This window comes from Salvelinus alpinus, chromosome 6, assembly GCF_045679555.1.
Source record: "Salvelinus alpinus chromosome 6, SLU_Salpinus.1, whole genome shotgun sequence".
Lineage (NCBI taxonomy): Eukaryota > Metazoa > Chordata > Actinopteri > Salmoniformes > Salmonidae > Salvelinus > Salvelinus alpinus.
In genome coordinates, this window is record NC_092091.1 from 61,080,060 (window position 1) to 61,092,613 (window position 12,554).

At 45.2% G+C, this 12,554-nt stretch overlaps 1 protein-coding gene across 5 annotated transcripts in view; it reads right to left on the reverse strand.

Moving 5' to 3' along the window:
• LOC139579088 (phospholipid-transporting ATPase ABCA1-like) overlaps positions 1–12,554 on the reverse strand; it is a 39,523-nt gene that overhangs the window by 10,778 nt on the left and 16,191 nt on the right. For 2 of the 5 annotated variants that reach the window (XM_071407340.1, XM_071407341.1), the window contains exons 9-28: positions 9,610–9,856; positions 9,139–9,278; positions 8,726–8,842; positions 7,156–7,350; positions 5,823–6,031; positions 5,398–5,574; positions 4,851–5,073; positions 4,513–4,734; positions 4,090–4,294; positions 3,760–3,867; positions 3,462–3,636; positions 2,954–3,085; positions 2,605–2,744; positions 2,357–2,494; positions 1,823–2,094; positions 1,469–1,541; positions 1,035–1,237; positions 819–876; positions 583–699; positions 49–197 (exon numbers count right to left, since the gene is read on the reverse strand). In XM_071407340.1, the coding sequence (XP_071263441.1) occupies positions 49–197; positions 583–699; positions 819–876; positions 1,035–1,237; positions 1,469–1,541; positions 1,823–2,094; positions 2,357–2,494; positions 2,605–2,744; positions 2,954–3,085; positions 3,462–3,636; positions 3,760–3,867; positions 4,090–4,294; positions 4,513–4,734; positions 4,851–5,073; positions 5,398–5,574; positions 5,823–6,031; positions 7,156–7,350; positions 8,726–8,842; positions 9,139–9,278; positions 9,610–9,856 (3,300 nt within the window). The remainder of the gene's footprint in view (positions 1–48; positions 198–582; positions 700–818; positions 877–1,034; positions 1,238–1,468; positions 1,542–1,822; positions 2,095–2,356; positions 2,495–2,604; positions 2,745–2,953; positions 3,086–3,461; positions 3,637–3,759; positions 3,868–4,089; positions 4,295–4,512; positions 4,735–4,850; positions 5,074–5,397; positions 5,575–5,822; positions 6,032–7,155; positions 7,351–8,725; positions 8,843–9,138; positions 9,279–9,609; positions 9,857–12,554) is intronic. The other 3 variants (XM_071407344.1, XM_071407343.1, XM_071407342.1) reach the window with 3 other exon arrangements.

Below are 12,554 nucleotides of genomic sequence, written 5' to 3' on the forward strand. Positions count from 1 at the left end.
TTGATCAACTTTGATTTTATTTGTAATGCCCTGATGAGTCCAGTTTACCTGAGCGAAGAAGCCTTTCCTGGAGCGCCGGGCATACAGGAAGCGTTTCCATATCAACGCCACAAACTGCTGTCTAATCAGACGCCAGCCTTTGACCTGGTACGAGCCTTTACCATCCGAGCCTCCCAGCCAGTCCGTCTCACGAGATTCTGGGGCAGGAAGAGGAGAAAGTGAATGAGCCTCAAGTGTTCGAGGGTTTCCACTAGTTACCACAGCCACAATGTCAAAATATCGCAAAAATGAATAAAATGTTTAATTTAAGGTTAGGGTTAGGCATAAGGTTTGTTTGTATGATTAAGGTTAGGGTTAGGTTTAAAATCACATTTTAAGAAGAGAAATTGTAGAAATAGGTAGGGTTTATGACTTTGTGGCTGTGGTAACTAGTGACGACCGTGTTCAAGGGCAAAATGCACAGATATGATGCTTTAAAATTAGATGAGATCCTTTTAGTGAATTAACGGCAAAACGAAGAGCGCTTCGTTCCAATGGAACGTGAGAGGAGTGAAGTGATGGTTCATGTCTAATAAATGGTACCTGGGTCACCTTCTGAGTCGTTGAAGTCGAAAGCGTCGTCCTCGGTGAAGGGTTTCAGACAGCTCTGGTGGTCTCCGAATGCGTGTCTGCGGTGCCTACGAGCCGGGATGGTGCCATCTGAATGAAAGGCGACATAGAGAAGGTTGAGTCACGGAGTAATAATGAGTAACGGAACACTAATAAATGAAGTATTTGCTATAAAGGGGTTTCAATGGGGTAGTATGATAATGTCTCACCAGATTTGGGAAGTTCAGCAGCGTCCACTCCACTGTCCTCTGCTACTTTCAGGAAAATCTACAAAAATGTATTGTAAATATGTTTTTTTATAAAGGAACCAAAGTCAACATACATGCATCAAATAATCAACTGCCACAATACCTCACTTATAAGAATATAGCATGTAAATATTAGAAAAAATTTGTAAAATCCAACTGCTTGGTTATTTGCCGTACCTCTTCCAGGGTGGTGTCTGAGATGCCGTAGCTGGAGATGCCGAGGTCAGACAGGCGGTCGTCGATCTCGTGGAAGAGTTCCACGAAGGCTCCGCCTTTGGCCGCCTTGTAAGGCAGAACGTAGGTGAGTTCATGGCCCAGGTCCTCAACCAGCCTGGCAGCGGGGACGTGCTTGAAGATCACATTGGAGATCATGGTTACGTCTGCGAGGAGGATAAGGATCAAAAGGATTATCGTCAGCGTCATTATCGTCAGCGTCATTATCGTCAGCATCATAGTCATAGTCATCATATTATTGTTATCCAAAAAAGGATGAGTACCAAACGGTTTAAATGATCCTTTATTGTTCCTTTCTGATCAAATTGAAAACGGTACAATAAAACGACCCTTCTACAGGGATCAAGGTGTGCCCGTAAGGCATTTTTCTGACTTACCAATAGTGGTGGCTTCACTCTCAGGTTCACTACCCAGTCCAGCATCAGAGCTGCTCTCAGAAACACTGTCCCCCTGCAGAGAGAAAAACGACACTGGTTAGTCTAACTGAAGTAAAATTCTCTTTAGCATAAGGTGCATTTATATTTGTCTGGCACAGGGCGATTAACTTGGTTATTATGTGAATTAAAGATCAGAGCAGTCTAGCTGTGAGAAGAATTCAATTTCTGCCAATTCTCATAACTGTGATGTCTTTAAATCTACCTTTAAAAGTGAGTACCGTAGTTTATATGTGTCGGGAGGTGTCGGGATCTGGGGGATTTTCGTCCCTTCATCCCGGATGTATTTCAATCTACCTTTAGGACTGTGAGGGCCTGAGGTTGCGGCTGAGGGAGGCCCACCTTCTTGCTGTAGGAGACAGAGCTGCTGCTGGAGGAGTTCCTACAGGAGCTGAGGGTCAGGTCGAAGTCTCTCTTCACCAGGGTCAGGTAGTAGCCTGTCCCCAGCTGGGTCTTCAGGAACAGGGAGGAGCCCACGCAGCACAGCTTGCCGTGGGAGATGATGGCGATGCGGTCGCCCAAGATGTCCGCCTCGTCCATGTGGTGAGTTGAGAGGATGATGGTGCGGCCTGAGGGGGTGAGGAGAGAGAGGGGGGGGGAGAGTGAGGGGGGGGGGAGGGGGGAGGCGATTGAGGGGGGGGGGAACCAGGGGAGGGTGTTAAGAACCAAGAAGAGGACATTAGATTGGATACAAAGCTAGCCGTTAGCCTATTTACATAATCATTTGCCTGCTTTCCATACACATTTGTTTCAGAGCAATTGTTTGCATAATGACAGTCTCACTCCTCCAACACAGGAGAAATAGTAAAAATTCTATGTACAGTTCGTTACCTGCACGATACTTCAGAAGCAGGTCCCAAATGCCCCGGCGTGCGTAGGGGTCGACTCCAGCAGTGGGTTCATCCAGGATCACGACCTTTGACCCTCCAACGAACGCCAACGCCACTGACAGTTTCCTCTGCATGCCCCCTGAGACCAAAACAAACAGGGTCGATCAGCTTCAATTATTCTCAGCAATACTACTATTTTTAACAACAGCTGATATAGTTGTTATATCGACAGGAAGGAGAACCCCTTACCGGACAGCGTGTTGCTACGACACTGGCGTTTGTGAGGCAGGCCGATGTCGTTGACGATCTGCTCCATCTCAGCCTTCACCTTCTCCTCAGACAGACCCTTCAGACGGGCATAGAACCAGATGTGCTCCTCCACCGTCAGCCTGGGACAGAGGAGGAGGAGGAAGAGGAAGAGGAGGAAGATACGAGGGCAAGAAACAGATAGTCAGTCATAAACAGCTACAATTGTATTATGCAAATTAACTTGAGTTAGAAGTACTAGTCATTATGTTTTACTTGAACTAGTAAAGTACTAAAACTGTCAACCCCTGTGAGTATGTATAACAGTCATAGTACAGTAGCGATTACTTACATGCTGAAGAGAACGTTGTGCTGAGGGCAGACGCCCAGGTTCTGTCGGATGGCGCTGAGCTCCGAGCGGATGTCCTTGCCCAGGATGTAGGCGGTGCCAGAGGTGGGCGGGAACAGACCCGTCAGGATGGACCTATCAGAACACACAACCCTACCTGTCAATTAACACAATTTAACTCAACACAGTTTAGTTTCAAACATTTCCTATGTACACATATTGCATCGGACTGTTGTATTTTCAACGTGTCAAAATGTTTTAATTGTATCTGTCTCGACGTTAATAACGATCCAAACAAAAGATTGCCCTTACACACAAATTCATTTCAGCTGTTTAAAATGTCTAGATTGATAAAAGGTGTATAAACCCCATAAGCCGTCCTGCCACAGCTCTGTGAACCGTGGCACATTAAAGCATATGATTGGTCTAGTTATGTAAGGGATCGAGGGGATTGGATGCAGGTTTTAAAGAAACGCCCCTCAAGATTAAGCTCTTTGATCCTAGGCCTTACATGGTGGTGGTCTTGCCGGCTCCGTTGTGCCCCAGGAAGGAGGTGATCTGCCCCTCGTAGAAACCCAGGGTCAACCCGTCTACAGCCAGCTTGTTGCCATGGCTATATACCTTCACTAGGTTCTTGATGTAAACACCAGGCTCGATGTGAGACGGCTCCTCTTCGATGCACACAGCTGAGGACGAAACAAGACAAAATTAGCATCTGAAATATCTCAAATCAAAATCACCCCCCCCAAAAAAGTGTTAAATCCATTAAAGAAAAAGAGGTGTAAGCAGATTTTCTTGTTAAAATTTACCTTCTGCGTTTCCTTCCTTTCTTTCTTGCATATTCTTCACTTGTTTCTCTCCACACCAGTAGGACTTGGTGAAGGGGAAGTACCAGGGTCTGGGGATCCCATACTGGCCTAAAGGGGAATACCAGGCATCATACACGATGAGTACAAATACACACTCCTTTATGTACAATATAATATGACGTTTTATAATATGACATTTCTTTTCTGGTCTATTTTATTTGCCTAATAGCGTTGGTAGTCATAAGAAAATGTGTGTAGGTATGCTTGGGAACACATTCAAAAACAATACAGGTTCATCAAACGACATGGCTTCCTCTGGCTGCTGCTTACCAGGGAAGACAGCCTCGATGTACCAGGTCATGACCCCGTAGAGGAAGGAGTCAAACAGCATGAGACAGATGGAGGTGGTGAGGGAGTAGCTGTCCTCCTCCAAGGGGCTGGACAACAGGTTGGACCACTGGATTCCCACTCCCTGCTCCTCAAACAGGGCAAAGTACTCACAGCCGAACCCAAATGCCACCGGGGACAACAGGCTCTGGAGAAAGACGGGAGAATAGAACACAAGTTAGAAAAGAGGACTATGTTTATGACAAAGAACAAACAAAAAAGTGACAAAGTAGATTCGAACAGTCTTCAGGTCTCGTGCAAGGTAACTCGTCATCACGTGAGAGGGTTTCACAAACCCACCTCCACTACAAGCCCATTCCAACATTACCATGACAACAAAAGAGTGTATTAGCGATCTGAACTCACCACAATGACTTTAGCCCCGAAACCCACGTAGTCCTGCCAGGCCACACAGAGGACATAGGGCAGGTAGAGGGTGAAGTAGATGATTCCTCCGCAGGCCGCCGCCAGGTTGGCACGGGAGAAGATGGTACTGATGAGGAAGCACTGCATGATGGTTACCACAGCAAAGGAAGCCAGGAACAGGAAGACCACGCAAGGGTCGCTGTAGGGAAGCAGGTTCCCCATCTGATTGGACCAGAGGAGATGGATGAGATTATGAAACATGGTGAATTGTGTGTGTATGTGATTGCGTAAGGGTTCCGTGCATGTGTGCGTGTGTGTGTGTCTGCTTCCACACACACCTTGAGTATGACCACCAGCAGCGAGGCGGAGATGAGCAGGGGGATGAGGCTGCTGATGAACCAGCTGAGCCACAGGATGCCGTTGTCCAATCCCATGATCCTCATGGTCTCTTTGAGCCGCGCCTCCTTCTCATAGACCACGCCCTTGATGATGAGGGCCACAGAGTACATCCAGGCCAGGGTCATGAAGAGAGGCATGGAGCGACTCATCACCCGCAGGAACCTGGAGAGGAGGGAGCACAGAGAAATCCTGAAACGCTGAAAATGATTAAAGATACAGCGTACTTTCGCAGGCAGTGTTAACAACTAACAGGAGCTTGTAGCCTCATCTCTATGCTCAAAAATGTCTACTTTTCAGCATGACTCTCTGAGAAGGGGAAAAAAATAGCTTTGTTTTCTTGTGTGCTCTGCTATTCTGTGCTGTGCTATTCTGTGCTGTGTTATGCTATGCTGTGCTATGATATTGTGTTATTCACATATACACTATAATATTTCATCCTGGCTATAGAACAACAGCATGTCTCCAAGTCTCCGCAGCGCTACTTACATATCGTCTACGTAGCAGGGGTAAGGCATCTGTTGGATGTAGACTCCAGTCTTCTCCTTACTGCCCGTCACCGCCCTGACGATGCCCTGTTCTATAACGTCCTGCAGGTAGGAGAAACCACCCCAGATGTAGCGCAGGTCCTCAAAGGGGTCGGCCCGGGGACCAGGGTCCCAGTAACTACAGAGGGACCAGGATAGAAAGTTAGGAAGACGTGTTTATATACTCTATGTTCACGATTGGCTTCTAATACCTTATTACAACATACTGGACTCTTTCAATAACTAGAATAACTAAAAGCATAAAATACATTAGTCTACAGCAGGGGTTGGCAACCGGCGGCCCACGGGCCAAATACAACCTGCAGGCCAATTTGATTTGGCCAGCCAGAGTTGTCGTAGTAAACATTTTTATGAAATGGATCTTACCCGTCCTTGATCTTGTTGGTGCGCTCCACATTGTCGATGTCCATGCGGATCTTGTAGTTGACGTTACCCGGCAGGTCAGAACTGTTGCTACGGGCGATGTCCGGGAACACTATCCCAGCCCAGAACTTCTGGTTGTCTAGGAGACCCATGGATTTGTTGACCAGTCTTTCCTCATTGGCCACTGGCTCTAGTTTATCCAGGTTCACACACTGTGGAAGATTACAAGAAGGGTTGTCAGGCTTTTAACACACTGTGGAGGGTTGTCAGGCTAATAACTACTCACTTGATATCAAATGACTTGTACAAATAAATTACAATTTTGAATTAGTTTCTCATTTTGACAAATGCACATTGAAAAGCTTATTTAAATGGCCATTGGCCTTATTTCCAAGGAAGTGTCACGTGTGCTCCCTCTCCAGCCTCTAGGTCACCAGGCTGTTAGTTATGGCGCACTCCCGCCACCAGCGTTCTGTGCATCATGACACTCACCTGGACTCCATCACCTCCTTAATTACCTGCCCCTTATCTGTCACCTCCCTTTTGGTTTCTTCCCCAGTCGTTATTGTTTCTGTTTCATGTCGGCGCGCTGTTCGTGTTTCTTGTTTTGTTCATTTATTTATTAAGTGTATTCACTCCCTGAACTTGCGTCCCGACTCTCAGCGTACAGCGTTGCCGGAGGAAATGTGTTAAAGTAATAAGCTGCACTAATACCGTATATAATGATTGTGTTATAGGAGCCACAAATACCCTTGCAAAACGCATAAAGCTATCAGCATGACTCTTAAAGGTTTTGGCCTCCAGCTTTTTGGGACTCACATACTTTGAGGGGACCAACGTCACCAAGCCAAGGCCTATTTGGACACACTAAACTATTTTCAACCCGTACAGTATGTGCCATGTATAATTATCTGGAATGGAAAATCATTTGGTTGTCCAATTGCGTTTAATCTGGCATGGCAACAACAGTTACCCTTTCATTGGAGCCATTAAAATGGATCAGCATTTAGCTACAGAGAGCAGGGTTACGTAAGACACAGACAAACTGACCAAAGTCTAAACTGCATTGAATTGATTTGATTTACAAGGGCATGGTAAATGTGATGTTCACGGGAAACCTAAGGCTTAGAATTACCACTATCTATTGGTGCTCAGTGTTAACAGAAACGAACCAGGGGCTCATTCGTTATCTTACGTCCTTTACCTTGAACTGAGCTGACGGAATTAGATAGGAGTGTAGACTATAGAATGGGGCCAATTCCACCTACGGTATGTCATTCGCTTATTAGTGTCATCTAAGCGTATAACTGTCCTTGAGAACGGCGCACACACGCACCTCCATAAAGCGGGAGATGGTCTTGATAGCGTCGTCGGTCTCGTTGAACACCTCTCTCCAGGTGTAGGCCGATCCGGCGGGATGTTTGTCCTCCGCAGTCTTGGTCAGGAAGCGGGACACGTCCTCCGCCTTCCACTCTGTGCCAGCCAGACGGTCGTTAAAGAAGCGGGCGCTGGCGTTGTTCTGAAGCAGTGTCTAAACAGGAATAAGGTAACAGACGGATAGAGATTCAGATATAGACGCTGTGTTGGTTGCCTATAGTTGTTTGTGTAGTTTGGAGCTCTCTCATAAGCATTTCCACCAGTTCAAAGAAAATAAATGGTCTGAACTGTACATTTTGACGGTTTGTTTTTTGTTTCCCTCAAATCATTCATCCATCCTATCCATTAGCCTGTATCTATTACCAGGGGTCTCCTATCAATAGCACTCAAACCACAAAGTACTATGTAATGATAAGTCAATTACAAGCCATTGTGGTTAATGGCCACATTAGCTGTAAGCCACTAAAAATACCACAAAATGAATTGCTATGGAGAAAATGCCTCTGGGAGTTCATTTTTGTCATATATTTTCGACCACTGTGTGGCAGTATTGGACCGGTGATATACATTACTGGTAGGACCATGGCCTTTCTCATAGCATGAGGAGGAGCCATGTTAGGTGGCAACCTCTGTAAGAAATGGAAAGATCCTATCACCTACGGTTACCTTAAATTAACATGAATCAAATAATGTAATTTCATCGTTGTTTGTCCCTTTCCTTTCAACTGCATGTCAGATTCTCAAGACGATAAACCTGCTGTGTGTACACTGAAAACACTGTCCCCTCTTTTCTAACCCCTTTCAAAAAAATATTACAGTTTTGAAACTGTGGTAAAAGTGCAGTAACTGCAGTCGGCTGTGGTATTTCGGACACAGTAATTGCAGAATATATTTTACCGCAAAATTACTGCAGTAAACATTTATTTCTATTTTTGACGCAGTATTTGCAGTTATACTGCAGTTATACTGCACTCTGACTGTAATATTGTTTTCCGTTAGGGACACCGTAGACCACGTTAGTTACGGTGATTGAAATCTTTAACAACATCTTGTCAATAAATAATAATAAACCACACAGCAAATGATGTATTGCTTGGACTGTCTGTGGGTTATTTCACTACAAATACTTTTCCCACCTTCCTAGCTCTGACTTTGCTGATAGCTACTTTGTTGAGGAAAAATTGACTTACTATGACTGAGATATGTGGTCGTCCTACCTAGCTATCTTAAGATGAATGCACTAACTGTAAGTGGCTCTGGATTAGACCGTCTGCTAAATGACTCAAACGTCAATGTAAAAGATCTTCCCCAACAGCCTTCTTTTAGGCTAATAGGAACCATGATAACATTAGCAGCCTCAAACCCTATCGACACCAAACCTATGCGTGGAACCATATGTTGTTCTCTGTTTTCTGTGTTCTTCTACAGTGCCCGATACTGTTGGTATCATGACAACCGATCTGTAGCTACTGTATACTGTAGGTAGAACTGTAAATACCATGAGATCAGATGAGAGAGTAGAAACTCACCCGAACCAGGTCCATCTCCTCACTGCTCTCCATGAAGGTCCAGACTTTAGGCCTCATCTCCTCCCACATCCCACCCAGGTCCCTCAGGATACCCAGCTCCTGGAACGTCTTGTTCATCTGGGGGGTGGGGTGGGCGGGGGGGGAGAAAGAGAGAGAGAGAGAGATTGGAGAGAAAGAGAGAGATAGGAGAGGAAGATAGATAAGAGGGAGAGAGAGGGGAGAAAGAGAGAGTCGAGAAAGAGGGAGAGAGATCAGAGAGAGAGTTATAGGAGAGAGAGAAAGAGAGAACGGAGAGAGAGCGAGAGAGAACGGAGAGAGATGGTTAAAATGGCTGCCTGGCCTCGATGCTGAGTTAGTGTAGAAACATTTATATGTAGGTTCCTTTGGTGTTCCTTCAGTTAAGAGTCTCTCACCTCGTGTATGATCCTCTGTGTGGCGGGAGTGTCGGGGGTGTAGAGGATCTTTCCCATGAGGAGAGGCTTCAGGGCCCTCCATATCATCCTGGAGATGGGGCTAGCTTCCAAACTCCTCATCATGCTGTTACAGTACGGAGCTGAGGGGCGGAGGACAGACGGACACAAGTTAGTATCATACCACCGTAGGCAGAGCATTCCGTAGCCTATACACTTTGAAGAGGGTTACTGTGGCTATCTCTGTTATAACACCAGGGAGGAATACACTGGTGTCCATACATCCTGTATCCCCCCCCCGCAAACTGTTAAAAGCTGTACCAAAAATTACAAACTGAAATTGCATCTGATTGAAGTGCGTGGAGACTCCGTTTTTTTACTCTAACATTACGAACAAATTGATCCACGTTTGATATAAGTAAAAACTATGAATTTATGTAAAAGTTCAGATCAGGGACTTGACCAAGGACTCACTTGAGGTGTTGTCGTAGGCGGACACGGGTTCGTCGTCGCTGCCGTTGCCGCCATGGTTACCGAACAGGGCCTTGTAGTTGTTGTCCTCGTACCAGTTGAGGGACTTGATCTTCAGTCCGCCGCCCTCGGGGTGGCCACAGACGATACGGGACACGGCCTGGTACATGTGGCTGGGGGAGCCTGTGGCGTTGGCCGTCAGGTAATGGATCTCGTTACGCATCTCCTTCCAACTCTTCATACTGGCCAGCTAGGGGAAGAGGAGTGGAATGTGTACATTTAAGACACTATAGAATACATCTTATGAATCGTATTATTTAGTTTTTTTTATTTGATGCATTTGTCTGGTACTGATTTATTAGAATTTTTACTCTTGTATTTGTGTATTGTGTTCTATTGTGTTTTGTGTATGCGTAAATTAAAGTATTTTCAGAGTACAGTAATATGTGTCAAGTCAACACATAATTACACCATGTGCCGAAGACATGTTGAGACATGTTTACACCAACATTCAGACATGTTCTAGAACTGATGTACTGTGTGAGTTCCGAGAGTTAATGAAAGCTATTCCAGATAGGAGCCTTTGGCTGCAACGGGCCCTAGTCAAAAGTAGTGCACTATATAGGGAATAGGGTGCCATTTGGGAAACAGACTTTGTTAGACTTAAGGTGAAAAACACTTGTCCTAACTGCCTGCCAACAGCCTGGGACAAATACAGCAACTGTTCTTGTCACACTCACTCAAATTGCATGGTAGCCTGAAAACGTTGAAAACATGTGGCTTGTGTGGTCTATTGCGCAATCCCCCGCCCATATTTTCAATAAAGGATTTTTAAAAACATTTTAAATACTCACATCCTTATTCTCCTCAAGTCCTCACTACTTCTGAGAATTCTGTGTCCGGTAATAAATTAGAATAGCAATGAGTTCACTGTGCACTCTAGGTCAGAAATGCTGAAAATCCACAAACATTTAAGATCCTAAAAAACCTTGAATAACTTCTATGAGAGTTTGACTTTTTGTTGTTGTCGTTGTGTGGACCCATCACACCTTTTTGCTGATCTGAATTCCCAGGTTTTATGCACCAACCAAACTTCTGGGAGAGCGTGATGGTCCCCTTTTAATTGAGTCTATTTAGCAAATCTGCTTCTTTAGGTGTGAAAGTGACGTTACGAAAACCAGGCCGACCTGTGTGCTTGAGAGTGAGAAAGGCCCTGTGCGTGTGTGCGCGTGTATCAGTGTTTGCACAATGGAGACAAAGAAAAATGTCCGAGAGTAACCGAAGAAAGGAAACACAGTGGACTCACCGCACAAGTGGCTGGTTATCTTAGAAAAACACTTTGAAGACGGTGGACGGAGCTAAAATTAACGCACCTATGCATAACAAGGTCTTTTGTCATTTGAGACGGAGAATAGAATAGGTAGGTCAGTAATTATATCCCAACACAGCATCTTTCTGGAACTATAAATATATATTGGTTTTATTATCTAACCTTGTTGCATAATATCTTGTGATACGTGATGAAATGAAACAGACCGGATATTGTTGCATAGTTCTAGTAATTTTCTTCCACAAGGAGACGACTTGAGACCCTCCGACACTTAACATATCTTCATTGACACTGACCCTTTAATTAACAACCCTAGTTTTCCTAGAGCTGCCCTTTTTGACAAAGATGACAACACATTCTAAGCATTTAGAATGTTGTCATCGTTTAGAATGGTGTAATCATTTAGAATTTTGTCATCGTTTAGAATGGTGTAATCATTTAGAATGTTGTCATCGTTTAGAATGGTGTAATCATTTAGAATGGTGTCATCAGTTAGAATGCCGTGATCATTTACAGTCAAGTTTCTCATAACAAAGACAAAGAAATTCCAGCAAACTCCGAGATCCGCCCTCAGTGTTCTGTGGTTGCAGCTGATTTCGGCAGCCGCCTCAGCAAGTCACATGCTTCCTCAGCTCCAAAAACACACAAAGATAGAACAGGGCAGCCAGTGGGAGGACGAGAGGAAGAGATGGGAGGAAGGTTTTTCTCCACTCCACCTCAAGTAGAGCTCTCCGTATACAGTGAGAACGGTGACAGAGCCTCTCTCTCTCTTTCTGTCTGTGCCTGTCTCTCTGCCTCACGCCCCGCGGGCCAGACATATAGCATGCAAACAGGCCGAGTCATTTGAGGAAGGCTGCGTCTGTTCCAACACCTCGTGCCTCCAGCCTGAAGAGAGGTTACTAGAGGTTATGTCTCTGAGCCGAGACAGCTCAGTTAGCTACGAGGCTAACTAAACCTCTTCCCTCTCACACCAGGGAACAAAAGCAGCTAACAGCAAAAAGCTGTGGTTGAGGTTAAATAAAGGTGGAAAAAGTGTATTTTTCTGTTTTTGAGACATTCATACCGGTAGCTTCTCTTGCCTTGTAACATTGCTGCTTGTTTGACTTGTTGAGTAGGGAGGGGATCATTCCATCATTCTTTTAAGGGACTTATCTTTGTCCATGGATTTCCTCTGATGACACATACAGTATGCCAGATGGATATACAGGGACATACAGTTCTGCCAGAGAGTGTATGCTAAACACATCAGTGGGAACGACCTCTTTTTCCCACAGCTGACGGCTTCCTTATGTTCCGCCAACTCAGCAGTACTGTGGCTGGAGAGAGGGGAGGTGGTAGGGAGAGAGGGGGAAAGGGGGAGGTGGAAGGAGGAGAGATTGAGAAGGGGTGGGGGGACAGGGAGCTGAGAGTCTCGTGACAAGGTGATCTATTGTAGTCTTTTCCCCTAGTACAGCCTGCTAAGTCTTTCAGCGTTTCCCAGCCATGTATTGTATTCGACATTCCTTTAATTTTTGTACTTTTATGTCTTTGTACTTTTTACCCCTTTTTCTCCACAATTGGTAGTTACAGTCTTGTCCCATCGCTGCAACTCCCGTACGGACTCTGGAGAGGCGAAGGT